The following is a 23,041-nucleotide window of genomic DNA, read 5'->3' on the forward strand; positions in this document are numbered from 1 at the left end:
TAAGCCTTGCCAGCCTTACCGTTGCCCCGACAGCAAGAGTACTTTATGGTTTTCAAGAGTAAAGGCTGCAAAGTTTCCCCAAAGTCAGATGTACTACATTGTTACCAATGAGAACAGGATCCTGGGCTGGCGAATAAAACCACCGGAATTTACATATACACAGAGTCTTTAACAAGCCCGATTCTTTAAGCTCTCAGCAGAAAGAGACAAGGAAAGTAAGGAACTATGTTTACTTGTTTAACTGTTGTAACTTCGAGGCATTACTGGCAATAAACATAAATATTGAGGTTGATAGCCATTTTACAACCAGAAAGATTAAAAAAAAAAAAAAAATAGAGTAAGGTCTCTTTTTTTCGCCCACTAAATTTTTTGAAATAGGGACTTACACTGTAGTTCAAGCTAGCCCGAAGCTCATTCTGCAGTCCAAGCCAGCTGCAATCTTGCAGCAAGCCTTCTTCCTGCCTTACATCCCATAATGCTGGGATTATGGGTGTAAGTGACCATGCCCAGCCACAGTAGTGTTTTCTTTTTATCATTTAATTAAAAAAAAAATTATTATGTATACAATGCTTTGCCTGCACATACACCTGCACCAGCAGAGGGCATCAGATACCAGTATAGATGGTTAGTCACCATGTGGTTGCTGGGGACTGAACTCAGGATCTCTAGAGGAGCAGGCAGTGCCCTTCACATCTGAGCCATCTCTCCAGCCCCCACAGTAGTGTTTATAGATAAGAAATATAACATCTAGCATTTGGGCAGGAAAAAAATCATAACCCTCGTGTAAGAAGTAATTAAAACAAACAGACAAACCAACCAACCAACCAACTTCTAAGGGCCTAGGAGATGGCTTAGCAGGTAAAGTGCTTGTCAGGTCCCAAACCGAAAGCCTGTGTTTGACCCTAGTTGAAGAATTGAAGTGTCCAGCCTACTCTTACACACTCCACCACACACTAAACTAACAAATAAAAAGGGCTTTGAGAATATACTCCAAGGGTTTTTAAAAAGCCATTTATTTTAAAAAACTGGTTTGTCAAATCACGTACACCAGCAGGAGAAACGCAACTATTGAAATGGCCCTGTAACACAGACACCAGTGGGGCGTTCACACAGTACCTGAAAACACAGCTAAAAAAGGGGTCTGCGGAGTATTAAGCTTCAGGTTTCTACCTGACCCCTTGTAGAATGGCTTTAGTTAGCATACAGTGAGAGGTAGAGGCCCAAGTGTATTAGCTGATGCCTCAGGGCTCTGTTTAAACAAAACAGAAATGAAAACCCCCTTCTCTTCTGAGCAGGGAGGCCTCATCCATCACGTATTTCCTCGGTGCAAACAGAAGCCAAGTCTCCCTCCCCAAACGCTTCAGCATTCCCAACCGAAAGTGTGGCTTTAGGCAGTGTGCTTGGGACATTTAGTTTTCTTCTCCTTCGGATTCAGATTCTAGGAGAAAACAAAGAGCGAAATCAGGCGTTTTATCAGATTCCTTTAAGTGAAGTTACCAATGAGCTAATGAGCAGCCCAAGGGTGTGATCAGCCTGGGATAATTTTTTTTTTTTTTTTTTTTTTTTTTTTTTTTTTGCCATGTATTAATTAGGCAAAACAGCTACACAATGGCGGATCAAAAGCCTTCCCAGTGAACTTGGGCTTTCTAAAAGGCAACAAGTCCACACACTTCACTGCGGGAGCGCAGCCTTTGATTTGCTTTCCCCTCTGCTTCCAAGCGCAGCACTACGCACCTGATGAAGGTGCCGAAACCCCCTCCGATCCCGCCGCGTGTGGCCAAGCCACAGCGCCTCATCCTCGGCATCTTCCACCATGCGGATAATCTGAGTTCCTTTTTATTTTTTCTTTAAAAAAGTTTGTATTACCTTGCTCTCAGAAAGGAACAGAAGACTCAGGCAGAATGAAATATTTGTGTACGAAGACACAGTAAGGATTTCAAGGAAAGGAAGAGGGGGAGAGCCTGGAGTAAAGTGCTAAGTATTGGCTCGGTGCCGACCAGCATTGTTAAATGAAGTTACCTTCTTCAGCGTTTTGCAGCCACTCCACAAATTTCTTCATCTGGTCCAGAAAGACACTCTTGCCTTTGGCGGCATGTGCTTCTTTATACCACTTTAGTATTGCTTCTTCGCTCAGAACGTCGGCTGCAGACAGAAAGCAAGGTTGCCAAGTTACCACACGAATGTCATGTTAAAAAAAAAAAAAAAAAAAAAACCTGGGTGTGGGGGCTGCTCTGGAGAGGTGGCTGAGGAGTGGCTAATAGGCACTTTCTGTAGAATTGGGAGGACAAGAATTCAGACCCTGGATCGGTGTCCAGGTTGTGCCCATAACCACAGCTCCAAGGGAATGTGTGTGGGAGACAGGAGGCTTGCTGCAGCCTGTGGAATCCTAGAACCATTGACCATAGACAGCCCAACCTTCTACACATGTGCTGTCACTAAATTATTACCATGTGATAGCCTAAGTCAGTGGTTCTTAAGCTCCCAAATGCTGTGGCTACTTCCTTACTAATTTTGCTACTGTTGTGAATAGTAATGCAAATATCTCATATGTAGGATATCTGCTATGTGACCACTGTGAAAGGTCTTTCAACCACCAAAGGCCTACTGGGCTAAATCAGAGTGCAGTATTTTCCCTGTACCACAGTAAGAGAAAGACACAGGGGGAAAAAAAAAGTAAGCATGTTATCTAAAATTATAAGTGGCACACCATTAAGTTATAATTAATTACTATGAATTGATGATACATAAAGAGAGCAGAATATGAAAATAACAGCCTACATACTCTGCCGATGTCCTACAAAGTTGCCTTCTGGATTTTGTCCCTGATAAAAGTCTAATCCATTACATGGACTGATAAACAGACGCATTACTACATCATTCTAATGATACATTTGCAATTAAGAATAATTGTGACTGATGGATATCACAGAAATTACTGAAAATGGGATTCATTTAAAACATCAGTACCATTTCATAACAAAAATATTTAGTCTTACTTTCCTTAAAAAAACAAAACAAAAAACACCCCACCCCCCACCCCCAAGCTCTGGCTTTTAGATTAAAATAAAGAAATGGGGAGTTGAGCTCGGTAGAGATGGCCCAATGGTTAAAAGCCCTGGCTGATCTTCCAGAGGACCGAGGTCCAGTTCTCAGTATGCACATGGCAGTCATCTGTTACTTCAGTCCCAGAAGACAGAATGAGATAGAATGATCTCTTCTGGCGTCCGCAGGAACCAGACACACAGACAGAACATCCATACATATAAATAAAAGGCTGTGGAAGTCAGTTTTAGTTCCTGTCGTTGGTTGCTATGAGGCATATAATAGGGAAGGATGCTGAAATTAACAGGTACAGTGAGAAATCAGAGGGCCTCGACAGTTCATATGCCACTTATATGCTGTTAGTTCCAAATATGAACTCCGCCCCCTCTCATGTTTTGAATGCTCGTTCTCCATCTCATGGTGCTATTATAGGCTGTAGAGCCTTTTGCAGGAGGGGCAGGTGGCAAAAATAAGTCACTCGGAGTGGGACTTTGAAGGTTCAACCCGGCCTCACTCTGTGCTTCCTGTGAACAGCTTCTGCCACATGCCTACTGTCATGGGTTGACACCCACCAAAACTATTTTCCCAAGTGAGTATTTCTTCCTGCAGGCTGTTTCTGCCAGGCTTGGTGGTTATCACAGTACAAAAAGATATATGGTAACCATGCCGACGCCATGCCTAGCAAAGCATCATTTTCTTTTCTTTTCTTTCTATTTCTGTGAATTAAGAGGAATAGTGAACTGGGGGCTTTTTATAGAGAAATTAACATTTAAACTATGGTGCTTCATAGACAAAAACCTTTTGATAAGACAGTGCTTAGATGCAGAGGTGGACACAGGTAGAAAGCAGATGTCCTTCAGGGTTGAGATGAGGCAGCTATGGTACTGGCGAGCTCTCTGGGTCCGAGTAGTATAAGCCGAACCTGAACAGCACATGTGGACGCCACATTAGGAAAGGCGGTCGGATCCCCTGGAACCTGTTCTTTCGCATAATGGAGGACCACCATGTGGGTGCTGGGAACTGAACCCAGGCCCTCTGCAAGAGCAAAAGTGCTCCTAACCACTGGGCCACCTCTCTAGCCCCCAGGTTTTTCTTTTTAAAATTATTTTTATTTATGTGGATTGGTGTTTTTTTGTCTGCATGTATGTCTGGATGCCATGTGCATGCAGTGACCAAAGAAGCCAGAAAAGAGTGTTGGTTCCTAGGGTTCCTGGAGTTACAGACACTTGCTAGTAGTAACTACATGGGCGCCTAGAATTGAATCTGGGTCCTCTGAACTGTTGAGCCACCTCTCTAGCGCCCAGGTTTGGTTTTAATGAGACACTCTTTGGTGAGCCCCAATTTTAAGACACTAGTATATTTGGGCCACATTCTAAAAGAATAATGGAGAATTTCCGATGAGATTTAGCAGTTACTACATTTTTAAATTTTTTTTTTTAAATTGTGCATGTATTACAGTAAGCTACACGCGGAGAGCAGAAAACAACTTGAGAGAGTTGGTTTTCTTCTTCCACCACATGGGTTCCAGGGATCTAACATCAGTTGTCACCCTGGCAGCAAGCTCCTTCACCTACTGAGCCACCTTCTGGGCATATAAATGATAATTATTGTGAAACACCTCACTGTCTTGGTTGGGGTTTCTATTGCTGTGATAAGACACTGACCGAAAGCAGCTTGGGGAAGAAGGGCTTATTTCAGCTTACAACATGTTGTTTACCAGCCAAAGAAGTCAGGGCAGGAACCTGGAGGTTATATACTGCGCGCTTACTTATTGGCTGGCTCCTGTGGCTTACTCAGCCTGCTTCCTGATAGCATACAAGCTCACCACCCTAGAGCTGGCACCACTCACAGTGAGCTGGATCCTCCCAGTCAGTCACTTGTATTATGAAAATGCTCTAGAGGCTTGCCCACAGGCCAAACTAGTGGGGGCATTTTCTCAATTGAGGTTCCCTTTTCCAAATGACGCCAGATGGTGTCAAGTTAACACAAAACTGGCCAGTACATTTATTGTTCTGCAAATGTAAATATTACCCCAAATAATTGTGATTAAGACGTAGTCATATTAAGAATCTGGATGGCCAACTGAAATTCATAGTAAAATACCTATTTATCAATCATGTGAAAAATTTATAATATAAAGTCTAAGGCTATTATTCAAAGTAGCAATGTTGGAGGGGGAGCAGGGTGAGAGATACATCTGCACATAACCCTAACTAAACTCACTTGGCTAACAAGAAAACACATGAAAGTCAAAGGTGGCTGCTTGGAATAAAGGAGATCAGCAAGAGTGGGGGAGTAGGAGGGGGACAGGGCAATGGGGTATGTGTGACTATGATCAAAATAATCATATATTCAACTGATCCATGGTAGTTAAAAAAAAAACTAAGAAAAACAGGGCAGGCAATTTTAAGAATACAGAGGGAAAGTAAACATTTAGTTTATATTACTTTATCTTTGTGATGTTATGCTACTTATGCATTTAATAACCCTTGTAATGTTCCACAGGCGTCTCCCAACTGCTCCTTTCCCCCTCATAAAACTATATAATCTGGCCCTAAACAGCCCAGGATCACTGCTGTATCCTGTAGGTATGCAGACTGAGATCAGTTGGAGCATTTAACATTCATTTTCAGTGCCAGTTGTCATGGCAACCTGAACTTTATAAATACAATGAAAAGACAGTAAATGTGAATACTTAAAAATAGCCTTGCCTTAGAAAAACAGGAGAATGGTTGGGCCAAATAACTGAAATGTCAAGTGAAAGGCTAATTATTCCAGTAATTTTCAAGGCAGCCTTATGGCACCTAAATGGGTCTGAACACAGTATATATAGCATTTTGATAATCGCTGTTATTAGAGCTAATTGTTTCAATTCAGAAGCAGACTCAATTATCTTATATAAGTACATTCATTCACTATAGCCAAGAAACAACCAGTTCATCCCTCTGGTAGCTTTGACCGGTAAGAAGTGTTCAGGTGCTTAACTAACTAACAAGGGTTCCTGATGCAGGACATACAGAACGCATGCATGCCTTCCTTCTTTCTGTGATATAGCCAATCTCCAGTTAGCATCTTTGGTGGTCCTCCATAAAGACGGGCTTGTGACCTCTGCCGTACCCATTTCTGCCCTGAAAAGCTTCCACAGAGACAGAGCCACAATGGTAGAACGTGGACCATACCTTTATAAAAGAGAACCACGATCTTCTGGAAGGCCTTCATGAAGTGGATGTTGTCATAGCAGTATTCCTGAACCTTCTGCAGGAGGACAAGCTCTGATTGGCCTTGGGAACTGAACACGGCCAGCAGGGGAGCATATTGCTAGAACAGAGCAGAGGGAAAAGGTGTGACCTGGAGCCAACACTGTTGGAATCTCAACAGCACTTTGGAGGGTCATTTCAGGCTTACTATGTTATGCCCAGTTTTATAGTAATGCATCTCACTAGACTTTCCCACTGTACCCATTGAAAAGAGACCAAATGAGACTCTGCCTATATTACAGGCAACTGCAGAGCCCACTGGGCATTGTGGAAGTGAAGTCACATCTTCATGGACTACTGGACAGCCAAGCTCTACAGTTAGGATGGTGGGATCTCCTTCTCCATGCCCCAGGCACTTACAAGCCACCTGAAGAGCCTCTGCCTGTCATTCCCACATCCTTGATGTTTTCTGTTGGTGCTGGATAGCCGTTGCTTTTTCTAAGAGCTACTCATTTCCCTTTCATGGCAATGTCCCATGTCCCCATCTGGAACAGACCATTCACTCCTCCCACCTCACGGACTCTGAATGCCACCATCTATGACCACCTAGTTTACCTTGACTTCTTCCTAACCTAGCTCTACACACAAGATCTATGGTTTCCGCTCACCTCAGGGCAAAGGCATGCTGATCTATACCTCAAAATATACAACACACATAGTCAGTTTATTCCTCCAATTCTAATGTCTATTCATAGTTTACTTAAATGAAAGATTTGGGCATCTCCCCTCCCCCACAATATGGAACACAGTCAATAATTAGCTCACATTTCGATGTATGACAGTACTGGTGACTCTGGATATTTTAGATGTTTTCAAATAAGAGAACCATTTGAGACGTTTCGTGTTTTCACATTTGAAAACATTCTAGGCAGTGGCAGATTTGAAAAGGAAAATCTTGGTAGGTTCTGGGGGAAATGTAGCTGGCATGTACTTGTTCTTTTATTTCTCATTATTTGTGACAGGGCCTCGTGTAGCCCAGACTGCCCTTGAACTGATCTTCTTGTCGCCACCTTCTGTGTGCTAGGGTTTCAGGATTGCGGAAGCATACCCAATTCTGGCTGTTACACCCTTGAGATGTGCAGGAGACCCACCACATGGCTGCTTCCTGGCCAAGCCCCATTACCTTCAGGTGCTTAAGAGCCTGCTCGGCTACGAGCTCTTCCTTCTTGTTCCATTCCACGGCATTCATGACACAGGTCCACAGGAGCCCGATCACGGCTGTTTCTGGAAGATCATTCCTTTTCATCTCCTCTTTTACATAAAGCACCACCTGCATGTCAAGGAAAGAGTCAGAGAGCAACAGCAGAGCCAGTGTAAAGCCTAGAGGCTGGGGTTATTCCTCTCGCTGGCCTGTGGTAGGGTGGGTTATCCTGGGCTCACTTCCTCCATCCCTAATACACAGCCTCAAATGACAAAGCGAAGGCAAAGTACAAAATCTATTTTTACTCCGTAAACATAGTTCTAGACAAAAAGCTGCTGGAATGGCATGGAATGAGAGAAAGGCTTTGTTTCTGGGATAATAATTAAATGATGAACGCTTTGGGCTCAGTAGAGTAGGGGCACTTGAGTCAGACTGACTTTCTTTGGGTTTGAAGAAAGCAACAGGTCCGTGAATTTTTGTCTCTATTTCTCAGAATGAAACTTTTTGATGGGTTTGTCTCTGGCTCCCACAAATCCAGTCTCTACCACGTGTCCTTCAGTTCCTACTCTTGAGATGATTCCCATGCCCCATCTCAGTGAAAGGTAATCGAGAAAGAAGTTGTAGAGTGCAAAGGCACCTTCCTCTCCAGACGGGGAAACTTGCTACAGACAGAGGATGACCTTAAACCTACTGCTCCCCGCCCTTTCCCGCCTAGCGGCTGAGATTAGCTACCACACCTGGTTCAGGAGGTTCTGGGATTGAACCAAAGGCTCGTACACACCAAGCAAGCATTCTACCAGACAAGCTGTACCCCAAATCCTGCAATTTTTTTCTTTCTTTGATTCATGTCAACTCAACAATACTAAGTAGGTTATTTCCCCTCGTTTCATAGCATACTCAAATGCTATGTCTTTTTCTTATTGAGACAGAATCACAATTACAGGAAACCTTTAGATGTCATTAAAAGCCATACAGTATCTCAGGTATGTTATTCTGTGACAGCTAATATGCTCTCTTTCCTCTGCTTTTCCTGTGAGAAGATAACTGTTTTTATTACTTTGTAGCTGAACTTCAAAAATCCAAGAGTGGATTGAGTAGCTCCAGAGAAGTGACTGGACTACCCGAGAGGCTCAGAGGTGCCTGTGCTTCCTCGAGCACATCTAAAAAAATCACTATGGCTTTCCCTGTCGTCTATTCCCCCCGCCCCCCCCCCCCAAGAAAAGTCTTGTACAACTTTAGTTTGAAGAATAAGATTGAAAGCACGGCAGTGTACCCATTGGCCATGGATCCACACACATTTGTTGTTCTAACACCTCCACCTGGTGGACAGTTACCAGCCCGAGCTTCTGCGGCTCTCAGGCAAGGATTAGAGCAGGGAGGATGTAGCTGAGGCACGGGGGATTTGGGAGCAGTAGGACTCCTCAGCTACAGTGTGAGTTTATCATATGGAAAGGGTTTTTTGTTTTGTTTTCATCCTAAAGGCACCTTTTCAGACGCACAAACAACTATTGCTCTGTGCATGAACATGGTTCCAAAACCATAGCTTTTAAATAGCTACTGTAAAGGGGTGAACAAGAGGTTGGCCCAACTGATCTTTCCCTGTGTGGATCTGTTCTTCAAAGGTGCTGGAATACAGTTCAAGAGTGGAGCTCTTGCTGGGCATGCCCAAGGCCCCAGGTTTGACTGCAATCACCACAAAGACAGAAACAAGCAACACATATATACCCAGTGATGCAAAATGCCCAGTCTCAACACAAAACACTAACATCAAGTGGAAAACCCACAATAAGACAGAAATGACACACTATGGGATTTTGTAACAGCAGAGAGCCAACCCTGTATGTTGACAAAACAGTATGATAATAATATCAGCCTGGTAAAATAAGCCATCTGAGCCAATATAACATTAATTTCTAGAGTATCCCAAAACATAATAAAGTAAGATTTTGAAAGAGTACTTTGGGTCAATTTAAGTGCTCAGAATGAGGGAATAGTATACAGTAATAAACATAAGGGAAGAAAAGCTTATGCTGTGTGGCCTACTTAATTCTTCCTGTTTGTATGCGTGTACACACACAAACACACTCTCTCTCTCTCTCTCTCTCTCTCTCTCTCTCTCTCTCTCTCTCACACAGTTTTTACAGTACTTGGGATGGAAACCTCATGAATACTTACTCAAGTGCTCTACCATTGAACACATCTGTACCCATCAAATATGTATATTGTACCGGAGCACACCACAGTCTGCTACCTCCCTGATGGTGTCCACCCCTGCACTGTATCTCTGTGTGTTCTGTGGGGTTCACTATGGCATCCTACCTCCTTGATGGGGCATTCCTGAGACAGTCGCTCTTGCAGCTCCTTCTGCAGCTCCTTCCTGGTACCCAGTGACTGCTGGACTCGGAGAAAGTCCGACAGCTCCTTCAATCCTGCATCGGTGAAGTACTTAGCAAAATGATCCACACTCTGTCTGTTCACTGGGAAGAGTTCCTGAAGGAAAAAAAGAGGCATGTCAACTATAAGCTGTTCAAATTAGGATAGGATTTTCATATTAATACCACTTGTGCTATCTCCCGTTCAGATCAGGACTATTCCACAGGAGAATAATATTCCCACAGTAAGGTGAGCACCTTTTAAAATGAGACGATTTTTATGAAGAGAATTAAGCAACATAGACAAACGTGCTTCACTCACTGGAACCAGCATGTCCTTTTTCTTTCACGTTAATCAATAATAGCACAGGACTAAAGTTGCCTGAATAAATAAATACGATAAAAAACTCTGAATAGTATTTGAATTGTTATCAAATTGAGAAGAAAACAAACGGTACCCACTAGCTGTTCACACTGCCTCCTTAACCAAGTTAACAAGTCTCTTTTTGTAAAGCTGAAATGATCGGAAACACTAGGAAAAACACCACAACCTCCCCAGGGACCTCCGATGTCATCCCAGGCAAATGCTGCAGCCATTCAGAAACTGAAAAGGAGCAGTGGTGTGTGTGTGGGGGGGGGGGGGGGTGTGTGCGTGCGCGCCATTCTCCACTAATGGTGGTGGCTCTCAATTAAGTTGAGTGAGACCTAAACTCACCCCATCAACTGCTCAGTTTCTTACATAATTCTGATGGAATTTTTTTGTTAAAACAACAACAACAACAAAAAAAAAAAGAGCAAAACACCATGGCTGCCTTCATATTTTCATCACGTCATTTTACCCTACGTAGCTTGGCACCTGCACACTAACACTTAGTCATGATCTAATCCTGTGTGAGTTCAGCAACCAACTATGAAATGAAGGCAACTTTCAGAGCTCTCACACTTTTGAAGCTGCTGTCAAGTCTAAAAACCAGACATAATCTTTACATTGGTTAGACCTGCATACATGTAGCCAAAGGCTCTGCAACTCCACCTCAGTGGAAAGATCTGCCATGGGGCTGCCACCGAGAAGAGGAATACAGCAGAGGCTGCTGGGCTGGGGCTTAAATCTCAACCTTCCCATACCACCACCCCAAATTTGCCTTGAGTCATATATCTTCTGTCATAACAGTCAGTGGGAGAATCTATTAACCGTGTGTTCAAATCAAAACAACATTTCTCACCACCCTGAAACTTCACTGTTAAAACTTACACTACCATCAAAGACCTTCCAGATTTAGAGGGAAGAGGCTGTTTCATTTTATGGAGTGGCCCCCACCCCCTTCCCAGAGGACCAAACTGTATTGGCACTTCCTTTATATAAAGTGTTGGAAATACAAGTGTTTCTAAACAAACAAACAAAACAACATCTATCTATCTATCTATCTGTCTGTCTGTCTGTCTGTCTATCTATCTATCTATCTATCTATCTATCTATCTATCTATCTATCCTACCACCTCTCTCTATGTCTAACTAGTGTGTTTACACATGTGCAGGTCACAGGACGCACTTCTGTGGCTCCTCAGAGGACAACCCTGGGAAGTCTGGTCCTTCCATCTGTGGGTCCTAAGGAATCAAACTCAGTTTTCAGGCTTGGCGGCAGGCACTCCTAACAGATGGATCCACATTGCCAGGCCTTAAGTAGAAATGCATCAATAAATTTAGCAGTTGATGTGGTTTATAGATTTAGAAACATTTAAGGCTAATGCTGTTGGTACTAAGGTCAATACTGGCTCCATTACTCAGAAATAAGATAAAAACCCTCTAGGTGAGCAGACCCTGGCCTGTCACTGACGTGACAATACCCTGATAGTAGTCACACACACACAAGATTTGATAACAAAATACTTACAAGCAGTCTCTTGTCCAAGTTGGCTTTTCTCAAAGAAGAGGTGACAGAATTGGCATCTTTTTCTGCCATCCAGGCTTTGAAAAGCTTGACAGCAAATGAGGCTGCAATGCCTGTTAAGAGAAAATAAGAATCTTATTCCAGACACAACTGGTGAGGACGGACACTTCTGACTAGGTTTCCCGGAACGGGGGACAGCTGAAAAATTTGATTTTGGTGAGAGGAAAAAGGTAGACTGGCCTGAATGCATTGCTCTCTTCTCACACTGTAAACGAAACTTCCCGAGAAAGAACCTGGGCATTGAGGCTCATGTCCATGATGCCTCAGAAAGTGAAGTCTGGGTCTACACAGTTAAGTTTAAGGACAGGAGGGTTACATGGAGATATCCCACTTATTAAAAACAAAAACAAACAAAAAGTAACAACAACAAAAATCACTAAGGAAATAAATGAAAATAGTTTTCAGCTAGGCAGTGGTGGTGCATGCCTTTAGTCCCAGCACTCAGGAGGCAGAGGCAGATGGATCTCTTGAGTTCAAGGCTACCCTAGTTACAGAGTGAGTTCTAGGACAGCCAGGGCTACACAGAGAAACTCTGGAAATAAAACAACAACAGAAAATAGTTTTCACAGTAGGACTACTGATTCTGATCTGGTATAACTTAACTATTCATGTGTTTATTTATTCATGTTCACTGAAGGCGCGTGCACGTGTGTATGGAGGCCAGAGGTCAACATTGGCTGTTGTTCCTCAGAAGCCCTTCATCTTGTTTTCTTTGTCTTTGCTTTGTTTCCAAGACAGGGTTTGTTTGTGTAGCGTTGGCTATCCTTGAATTAGCTCTGTAGGCCAGGATGACCTCAAACAAACAGATCAGTCTGCCTCTGCTTCCCAAATTACAGCTGCAAGCCACCACCTCCAGCTCTTTATCTTGGTTTCTGAGACAGGGACTCTGGCCTGAGGCTGTAGCCTAGTTGGATTAAGACTAGCCCCAGGAACCTTGCTAAATTTGTAAACCTTGATGAGATTTAGAGAGATAAAACTGTACGTAGCAAACTCAGGCTAACCATTGGAGATGTTTGGGGGGAAAGCTGCTTGACTTACATTCACAGTATGGACTCCATTAGGACAAAAAGTATTATCTGATCAAAAAAAGGGGGGGGGGGCAGACAACGATTGGTGCTCACGTGGATGCCAAGCCTACTGCTGGCTATTTGTGTCATCTGTTCTGTGTTGTCTTTACTAGAAAACAATTAGACCTGGGGGAATATCCAATGCTTAGCACCAATAAGTCCACTGTATCTGTACATCGATTGTGAAAATTGTGACCAAGAGATGCAAGCAAAAGGTGTGAAAGAAGTGGTGGATAAATTTACCCCAGAGAGCCTGTTTCATTCATCGCTTTCATGAGGTCTTCATTATAGAAGCAAAAACGGTGAGGAAACCCAAAGAGCTTAATGCAAAGGACGTGGTTCTGTAAAGGGCACTGAGCTTGAGACGGGCCGGACAAACCGAAGTTGGAGAAGTTGATGGACAGAACCACAGCCTGGAAATCCTTTTACGATTCAGACTCATAATTTTTAATTTTTGGGTTTTGTTTGAGTTAGGGTCTTGCTAAATATAGCTCAGAATGGCCAAGAACACAATTCTCTTGCTGCAGCTTTCTACACAATGACAGGAGTGTCGTCCCAGTAACATCTGATTTGTCAAGTGAGGCCATAAGGATTGATGGTAACCCGAGGGGCCCATGAACATGGATGATCACTAACCTTTAGTTTAGGTTTATCTTTTGGCAAATAAAATAAGAAAATTCTTGAATCAATACAACATCAGGGCTGCATAAAATTAAACATTCCTGGAATTTTAAAAGCAGTTTTGATAGATGTTTAGATGTTAATCAGGAAACCACTCAAATCTCTATCCATATTTGAATCATGATTATTTCCAAAAATAAACAATTAGCTAGTGAGCAGACAGTTTGTCTGTAAACATGCCTAAGTTCCAAACTTAAATTTATATTGCATTTGATGAAGACTTAAGATGTAGTTGAAATATTTAAGTGAGTTTCCTAAATTGAACATTCTGCCTACTACTGGTGTCACAAGCAGTTGCCAATATCTCCTTTAAGATTCCTCTTTTGGTCAAACCAGGTTGACTTCTGACTAGTATCAGTCCTGGCATCTGCTCCTTATTAATTTCTTCAGTGACCTGGGGAATCTACGTCATCCTTCTGGCGAAGTTTCTGGGCCTACTATGTAAAGAAGAGATTTCCTGCTGAATATGAAGAAGGAAAGAGAAGCGTGCCATGGTTGGTGTGAAGACACCTGACAATGACCTAGTCACTCTGAAGTTTGGCCTATCTTTACAATTATAATTCTCCCCCAAAAAATATGGGCCAGCAAAAATACCTTAGCAGTTAAAGGTATTGATGCAAGCCAGATGACATGAGTTCAATCCCTGGAATCTATATAAGGGGAAAGGGAGAAAGCAACTCCATAAAGTTGTCCACGGATCAACACATGAGTTCTGAGGAAGTAAATACACTCACTCTAAAGAAATATGTGTGTGTATTATAAGCTCAAGAACCTTATGCTGACTACCTTTTAAGGTGATATTTGCCTTTTTTGTGGAGTTGGAAGAAAAACCTGGGTCTTCGTGCTTGCTAGGCAGGTGCTCTGTCTCTCAGTACCTCCCCAAAACACAGCAAACACTTTAAACATTCTTTTTGTTTGGTTTTGTTTTCTGAGACAGGGTTTCTCTCTGTAGCCTTGGCTGTCCTGAACTTTGCAGACCAGGTTGGCCTCGAACTCACAGAGATCTGCCTGCCTCTGCCTCCCAGAGTGCTAGGATTCCAGACGTGTGCCACTGTGCTCAGCCAAACAGTCTTAATAGTTCATAAAAATCACTATAACTTTAATACAGTTTGGTAATGAAGTGAAAATAAGAAAAACAAAGCTATTCTATAATCTGTCTTGTAAGACAGTAAACAAAGAATGCTTGAACTTTGGAGCCTAAAAGATGTATACTTAAGTCTCTCACTTTGTATTAAAGGAGACACTTGATGATGCTTTTGTGATTATTGTCCTAGTGAGTGGAATGGCCCTATTCTCTTACAGGCTACTATATAGGAGTTAAGCAAAGGGTAATTAAGTATAATCAATGTATAAAGTGTAAATTTTACCTTCTTCTACTGTGCAAACAATGCCTATAAACATAAGAAACATAAAGTATGTCCTGAATTATTATTTTTTCTTTTTCAAAACAGGGTTTCTCCATGTAGCCTTGGCTGTAACTGGACTTGCTTTGCAGACCAGGTTGGCCTCCAACTCACAGAGGTCCACCTACCTCTGCCTCCCCGAGCGTTGGGATTACAGGCATGTACCACTGTACCCAGCTGTGTCCTGAATTCTTTTCAGAAAAATACTTTAAAATATCCCAGTATTAACAATGTACTAGCGATTCGAGAATCATAAGACAAACACTCTAGACAACCAGCATAACTCCAAGAAAACTATAGGCCCTCTCACTGTGGGCATGCATGAAGCTGGGCTCTCCCACACACAGGAGGAAAGCTCCCCAGAAGAAACACATGTTCTCACAAAAGTTCCTTTAATTTATTTCTAAGGAAAATAACTGTTTTGAATCAAATTATAATTTGCATACCATTACCCTCCTACAAGTAAACAGCCCATTTTTGTTTTATTCTATAATCAATTATTTCAGTAATGCCTGCCAGACTCTCAATACTTTACCATTCGCACAAACCACTTTCTGGTGTCCAGCATTCTTGACTTTGAAATTATTCATTGTCTTTTGGACAATGAATGACCTTTTAGAAATATTTTATTATTTATGTGTGTGCTTGTGCATGGGCGTGAGTGTATGGTCAAGGTCAGACAGTGTGGGATCCCCTGGAGCTGTGGACGTGGGGCAGTCCTGAGCTGTTGGGCTAGGAACTCTGGTCCTCTGCAGGAGCAGCAAGTGCTCTTGGGCAATAAGCTATCTTGGCCTGAATGTCTTAAAAATGTGACCAAAAAGAAGACTCAAGAAGGGCTCCTGCCACGTCTTCGTGTTTATTTATTAATTTTTTTTTTTTTTTTTTACATTTAGGCAGGATATTGCTATGTTGTTCAGGCTGGCCTGGAATTTACTATGTAGCACAAGCTGGCCTTGAACCTGCCATGATCCTTCAGTTTCAGGCCAGTAGATCCCACAGATCTGAAGCAGAAACAGTTTAGAAGAGGTTTTCTGCTTGGGGAACATTTTGAAAATGATGGGAAATTTCTGCTTCCTACATAAAACTAGAGTTACTGGCTGGCATTATCTCCAAGGGCGAAAGGGTCCTATGAAGCACAAAACATTCCCAGATAATGAAGTGTTATTCATACAAAGAGCCCAGCAGCATCTGAGCTGGAAGAAAAAGTTTGGATCCAATCAATATCAAGGTATGCACTGTCTGCCTAAGATTTTAGTTTGCAAGGAGGATTCAAATGCCAATCAGTATAAGGCTGTGCACATTCTTCTTCTATTCCTTATAAAAAATATGGACTTAAAACATTACTTGGAAACACACACACACACACACACTCTTACATGGAGGGCAGGCAGAACTGTCTATAATGTTCCTTTTCTTTCCCACCTCAGTACTAAGAGCCCAGGACAATTACCTTCTTTGACTAAGCTGTCGGTGAAGAGACTGGTGAGGATGGTAGCTGGGAGGGTTCCATTGCCCAGCAGGATCCCAGACAGCATTGCCAACTTTGTCTGCTCTGCTTCAGAGAATGCTTTAAGGAAGAGGAGAAGCTGTGGGCCAAAGGAAAAAAATTGCTTCTATAAGCCCAGGTACCAGGAGAGGAAGAGAACAATGCAATGAGATCATCTATTCACTGCAAGGCCGGCCACCAAATAGCACAGTTACTATACCCTTGAAACACATGTTTAATCATGAATGGACAGTGTAGAAAGTAATGCTGTGTGACACAGTACTCTCCTCTAGGTTCATACACATGTAGCTGCAAACAGTCACAATAAGAGACATTTGGGGGACAGTGTGTATACATAACATACATTTGGCTATGTACATGAAGAAGAGGAAGCATATGATGAACATGTTTTGCGAAATATACTGAGTTTCACATCCCTCCTAACGCCCCTTGTGTGACTACTCCCTCACCATGGCATACATGAAAATTGTATTTTGGAAAGAATAAAATTTTTATTTTTATCGATTCACACATAAGTCTTATATGGCTTTGAGGGAGAAAAGGGTTGTCTAAGTTTTTAAAAACATTCGGAATCAAGCACATTATTTCTTGAGTCACAGTTTAGGCACTGGCCTTGGTAAGGAGGCCGTGGAAGACATGAGATAAAGGGATCTTTAATAGGATTTGAAAAGCCTCTTGACTTTAGGAGGGGGAACTGTATGGATCATAATACTTCAAACCGTAAGCTCTTAGAGAGTGAGAGAGGGTATCTTACAGAGTTTGAAACAAGCCCAAAGCAAAGGGGATTTTATATCCCTCTTCACAGTGAGTTTGAAGTGCTCAGAGCTGTGGGACTCACTCGTCCGAACTTCCCTCACTCTCTTCTGCTTTGTGCTGTGACTAAATGTCCTCGTTTCCTAGGTATGAGGCTGCGACTCCCCAGAGTACTCTAATCACAACAGGGGCCTAGCTGAGCTCTCATCAGTCAGGATCAATGAGGAGTTCCCAGCATGAACACAGGCCTATGTTTACATGCCGATGACGTGATTCTTTTACCAGCTCTGAGATGTGCGTAGGACACACTAACTCACCATGCCTAACATCTGAGAGAGATTATGTCACTTTCTAGGTATTTATACTGAGTGGAAGAAGCTTAATCAAAGCATTTAACTTCTACTCCATGTCTAGTAAACAAAAAAAGACATCATCTCATGCCAGGGAGCAAGAGCACTGAAGTTAAAAATCCTCATGCGTGCGCACGTCTGTGTGTGTGTGTTATTTTTGAGGTATGGTCTTATTTCGTAGCCCAGGCTGACCCCAAGTTCAGGGTCCTTCTGCTGTAGATATTTGAATTTACCTTTTTCATTTCATCTTCAAATGCCTTTTCCAAATATTTATATCTCCTGATGAGTTTATTGAAGACCTACACATAAAACAGAAGCATTGAATTATGCAAACAGTTTTAAAGGCCAAAGAAAGAAGAGTGGAAATTTACCATAGCTACCATCATAGGTCTGCAACAGTAAAAAGATAGTTGTGCTCATACTAAGACATGGGAATTATAAGTACTTCAAAAGAGGTACCATGACCCCAGGAAAAATAAGATCAAACACACAGAGGATAAAGCTGGAGAAGTGGAGCCAAGGTCAAGAGTGCTTGCTGATCTTTCAGAGGACTGAGTTCAGGTCACAGCACCCATGTCAGAGGCTCCAAAGCTCCTGAAGCTCCAACTCTCGGGGAATGGAGTGTTTTCTGGCCTTCAGGGACACTTGCACTCGTGCACATATCCTTATACAAACCCATAAAAATAAACACATTAAAAATAAAAATACAGTCAGGCCTGGTGGTGCACACCTGCTATCCTAGCACTCAGGGAGGCAGAGACAAGCAGGTCTCTATGAGTTCGAGGCCAGCCTGGTCTACAAAGTGAGCACAGGACAGCCAAGGCCACACAGAGAAACCCTGTCTTGAAAAAACAAAAACAAAATAACAACAACAACAACAACAACAGCAAAAATCTAAAATGAAAAAAGAAAAAAAGAATACAAACAGGTAGAGAAACAATAAACAAATGTTGGTAGAAAATAAAATAGAATTTTTAATCTTCCAGATACAATTTTCAACAAAAAAGTTAAAAAGTCTGAAACAAAGGGGTTATAGATAAACTCACTCAGGTAGCAGTAAGGCCAGGAGAGCAGGTTCAGGGCACATTACTATCCCGGTGGATCACAAATACACTTTTGGCAGATGAGCAAAAACCATAAACTACTTTGCTGTAAAGAATTACTGGCTTCACAATCCCTACAGCAGGCCCTGCCTCTGTCCTGAGTCTAGACTGCTCTGTACATGAATGTCTTTACTGAAACAGGGATCTTGTAAGTGCTCATTATCTTTAGTAGCCATGGAAACGTCTGAAGCCAGCTGCTTTCTCTAACACGACAATACTTTCACAATTTTGCTGTTTCTTCATATAACTAAGAGAACCAAGGACGATTGCCTAAAATCTCCTCAAGTTTTCTTTCTCTTTTTTTTTGGTTTCTCGAGACAGGGTCTCTCTGTGTTAGCCTTGGCTGTCCTGGACTCGCTTTGCAGACCAAGCTGGCCTCGAACTCCCAGTGATCCACCTGCCTCTGGCTCCCGAGTGCTGGGATTAAAGGCGTGCGCCACCACGCCTGGCTCTCTTCTTAGGTTTTTAATCAACCCACTATGAAAGTATTTGCCAATGAGCTAACATAATTTATATAAAATTCATCTCCAACTAAAAAACTCTTTTTAACCTTTTTCCCCCCTTCTGATTGAAGGCCCTATTAGCTAGGCTCTTCTGTTATTGTGTAAATAAGGAATGATTTAAAAGCTCAAACACAGACCAGAAGACCTTGGGTTTTGCAAAAAATTATCCATTTGCCCACCCATTCACCCATCCCTCTTTCTGTGTCTTTGGCTGCGTAAGTACCATAGCACTCACATGGATACCAGAGGGAAACTTTGGGAAATTGGCTCTTTCCTCCTGGCAAATGGGTCCAAGGGACTGAACTCAGACCATCAGCCTTGGTGGCAATTGCCTTTACCTACTGAGCCATCACAGGCCCGGAACAAAAAAAAAAAAACAAACTTTCTTCAAATATTCATATTCAATATAAAAAACGGAATCCCTTGTTAAAAGACACCATCTTACTAAGGCATGATGCAAAGGCAAACTATACCATCTCCTTACATTTAAAGGAATAGTTATCCTTCATGACGTCCAGGTTCATTTTAACCTACTTTTTCACTGGAATTGAAATAATGACTTACAGTAATTTGATGCTGGAAATTCTATTGCAATATGACTATAAGGTGCTATTAGGTATCAAAGACATCAGACTTAAATTATGATCCTTCCAGCTGTGGTGGAAGCAGCAGGCAGAAGCATTGGAGCCAGCTCCAAACCCCAGGCAGGCTATGGAACTCACCATTATTATTTAAGCCTAAACCTTCTCAAGTATTTCCAGATTATAAATACAATAGAAACAAAGACATGGAGAAGACAGACCAGTGTCTGAGCAATCTGATCCTGTCTGTTTAACCTTTTGTTCCATATAAGAACAACCACCTCAACCCCTTTGGTAGTGAGGGCTATGCAAACTAGCTAAGCAAATGCATGCTCCCCACTGAGCTACACTGCCACTCTTTTAAAGAGTCCACTTAGAATCAGAATAGGAACAGCAGGCCTGGTTAACTGAATTTGCAACTGTTCACTTCCCAATGGGTGGGTCTTAAAACTCCTTACTGCTTTCACAAGTTTATATGGGCAACATATCACTCTATACTTTTATTTAATAGTCCCCTAAATACCAGTGAGTTTGAACAGACTTACATAATTTAATAGAGATTGGTTTCTTCTCTTTTGAAATGCCTATATGTGTACTTTCTTACCAAGGACACTTATACCATTTTATTATCGACTCAGGCGTGGCTTCTAGGTTTTATGCAATACAAGTGTCTCTTTACCTCTTGCTCACTTTTGAGAATGGATTGAGTGAAGCCCAAACTGGCCTCAGCTCACTATGTAGCCGAGGATGACTTTGAATTTCTGATCCACCTACCTCTACCTCCACCTCCAGAGTGCTGGGATTACAGGTGCGCATCAGGTGTACACCTACTTTATGCAGTGCTGGGGAATCAAACCTGGGCTTTATGCATGCTCGGCAAATACTCTGCTGGCTGAATTACAGTCCTGGCTCTATTTTTGTGTATTGGTGTTTTGCCTGTATGTATGTCTGTACACCACTGTATGTCTGGTGCCCTCAGCGGCACCTCTGAAGAGGTTGTCAGAGTCCCTGGGACTTGAGTTGTAAGCTGTCATAAGGGTGCTGATGATTAAGGCCAGGTCCAGTGGAAAAGTAGCCAGTGGTCCTGACTGCTGTGCAATCTCTCTAGCCCTCCTCATACTCTTTAATAGCTATATAGCATGTAGTCTATTACTATAAATCACAAAGCTTTCCTTTGAGTTTTACATCAGTTTCCCTCCTTGGCATTGTTATAAGAAATACTGTGATGATAATCACTGTAGCTGCCATTTCATACATGCTCAAGTGTGGCTGTAAAATGTCTTGAGACCAAGAAGTGAAACGTTTGTATGAAATGAAAGAGCAAATCTGTTTTCTCCAAAAAATTAAATGCATTTACACTGTTGGAGACAGCTGCAGTGGGCCCCTGAGGCCTTGCAGGTGAGGCCCAAAGGCGTGGTAACAGAGGACAGAATGCTTTCTGTCCTAGCAGGAATGCAACTGTGTGTTTCCCTACCTGTGCCCTTTCCCCTCATTTTTGCTCAGGTGCTTCTGTTCCAACACCCCACACGCTCTCTTACCTGAGCATAGTTTCGGATGGTCTCATGATCTTCATTTGCTGAAAACACACAGTGGTTGGTCATCTTGGTCTTGTCACCATCGTCTATGCGTGTTCCCCCAGGGGCTGAGAAGGCAAGTCATTACAGTTAGGACGGAGTTGGAGGGTAATGCCAAAACAGAGAACAGCAAGGAAAACACTGGGTGCAGATGTAAAAACGAGTCACGGAAAATCCCATAGGACGCACATGTGTCAATAAAGACAGGTTGCAATGCATTTGTTTCCAATACTGTCCAAGTTAAGTTGTTCCGTGTTATATACTGAACACACCTGTTCCATATCCCTGCCCTCACTAGGTTCTGTTATTATAAGTCCAGTTCTTTGCCCATGAACACTAACTTCTATTCAGTGAATTCCATTATCCTCAGTGCCCCTTCTGATGCTTCCCACATAGAGCCATGGGTTTTCCAAAAACTGGAAAATGCCTTGCTGGACCTCGTTCACCTAACTGGGATTACACGGATCCAGCTTTTTTTTTTTTTTTAAAGTTTTATTTTCCCAATTTACTTATATATGTGCCTGTGCACATGTGAACGCGGACACACCCACGGAGACTAGAAGAGGATGCTAGATCCCCTGGGGTTGAAGTTACAGAAGGTTGTACATATGGGTGCTGGGATCCTCTGCAAGAGCAGTGTGCACCTGAATCACTGAGCCATCTCTTATGGACGTGGTGCTGGTAGGTTATCAGCACCACCTGGTGTCATCAGTATTAGCCAACGCTCATGGACCCTTTGTGCTTTTACTGGGGCACCGGAATGTTCTAAAGCCATTTCCTCTTTCTCTAGCATAATTTCCCAGATATGACTAACAGTCTGTACTGAGTCCTTGGATGTGTACTTAGTCACCTAGCAGCTGCACTGGCTAGAACAGTACTTTATCCTCTTCCTGCCTTTGCTGGTAGGTAAATGGGCTAGACCAGGAGGGCTTTGTTCTGGGCGTTCAGTTCTCTTCGTTCCTGTCAGCCCCAACAATGGCTCCCATAAGCACGGTTTGATTACAAGGACAGAATCAGAGCACGAGGCATTTGTTTTTCAGCTCTATTTCATTTTAGTTAAGAGGGGCTTGAGTGGTCCATGTTAGAGTGATACCTTGCCTACACTTAACAAGTATCTGAGGCCTACAGTTTTACACCAGCCACTGTCCTCTGCACCGAGTCCAGCAATGACGAGAGCCCAGCGCTGCTATCCACTCCTCAGTCACTTCTTCAATCTGTGTACTCTAGCTTTAATTTTATTCGTGATTGGGTGAAAAAGGCCACACATAGCCAGTTTTGTTGCTGGACATATGCAAATGAGAATTTCTTAGCTTACAGAATCTTCTAGGGGGCATTAGAATTCAGCAAGTAGTTTTGTAGAAAATTAGTTTTCAGGATGTCGGCTCCTGGAGGAATCCATTTTCCTTATATCAACTCATGCACCCAATTTAATTAGCCCTCTTTAATGAACACAACCGCCTGGAACAGAATGATATTAAGACGACAATCTTCTCAAACCTCTGGACCAATTGTTCTTTCATGGTAAGAAATGACAGAACTGGGAAGTCTGACCTTGAACCTGCAGACTTTGCCCTGAGGAGGCAAGGGATTTAAAAACCACATTTGTTCATTCAACAGACACATCTGTCACGTGCTGATGGCACACTTGCATTTAAAATGGCTTTTCATTATGCTAGAAGCAAGTGTTCACGGCCACCTCTAGGGTGTGCAGCACTGCTACTTTTCAAGGTGGTAGTAGTGAAAGAAGATGTATCCCCT

The 23,041-nt window shown here is 42.5% G+C and overlaps 1 protein-coding gene across 1 annotated transcript in view; it reads right to left on the reverse strand.

The window, feature by feature from the left end:
• Nucleotides 1-989: 989 nt before the first annotated feature.
• Nucleotides 990-23,041, reverse strand: part of Bzw2 (basic leucine zipper and W2 domains 2) — a 46,160-nt gene continuing 24,108 nt past the window's right edge. The window contains exons 4-12 of the mRNA XM_051145006.1: nucleotides 21,248-21,351; nucleotides 17,756-17,821; nucleotides 16,363-16,498; nucleotides 11,705-11,814; nucleotides 9,760-9,930; nucleotides 7,423-7,569; nucleotides 6,222-6,360; nucleotides 2,020-2,142; nucleotides 990-1,438 (exon numbers count right to left, since the gene is read on the reverse strand). Coding sequence (XP_051000963.1) covers nucleotides 1,410-1,438; nucleotides 2,020-2,142; nucleotides 6,222-6,360; nucleotides 7,423-7,569; nucleotides 9,760-9,930; nucleotides 11,705-11,814; nucleotides 16,363-16,498; nucleotides 17,756-17,821; nucleotides 21,248-21,351 — 1,025 coding nt within the window. The 3' untranslated portion in view covers nucleotides 990-1,409. The remainder of the gene's footprint in view (nucleotides 1,439-2,019; nucleotides 2,143-6,221; nucleotides 6,361-7,422; nucleotides 7,570-9,759; nucleotides 9,931-11,704; nucleotides 11,815-16,362; nucleotides 16,499-17,755; nucleotides 17,822-21,247; nucleotides 21,352-23,041) is intronic.

Source organism: Acomys russatus, chromosome 1 (genome assembly GCF_903995435.1).
Source record: "Acomys russatus chromosome 1, mAcoRus1.1, whole genome shotgun sequence".
NCBI lineage: Eukaryota > Metazoa > Chordata > Mammalia > Rodentia > Muridae > Acomys > Acomys russatus.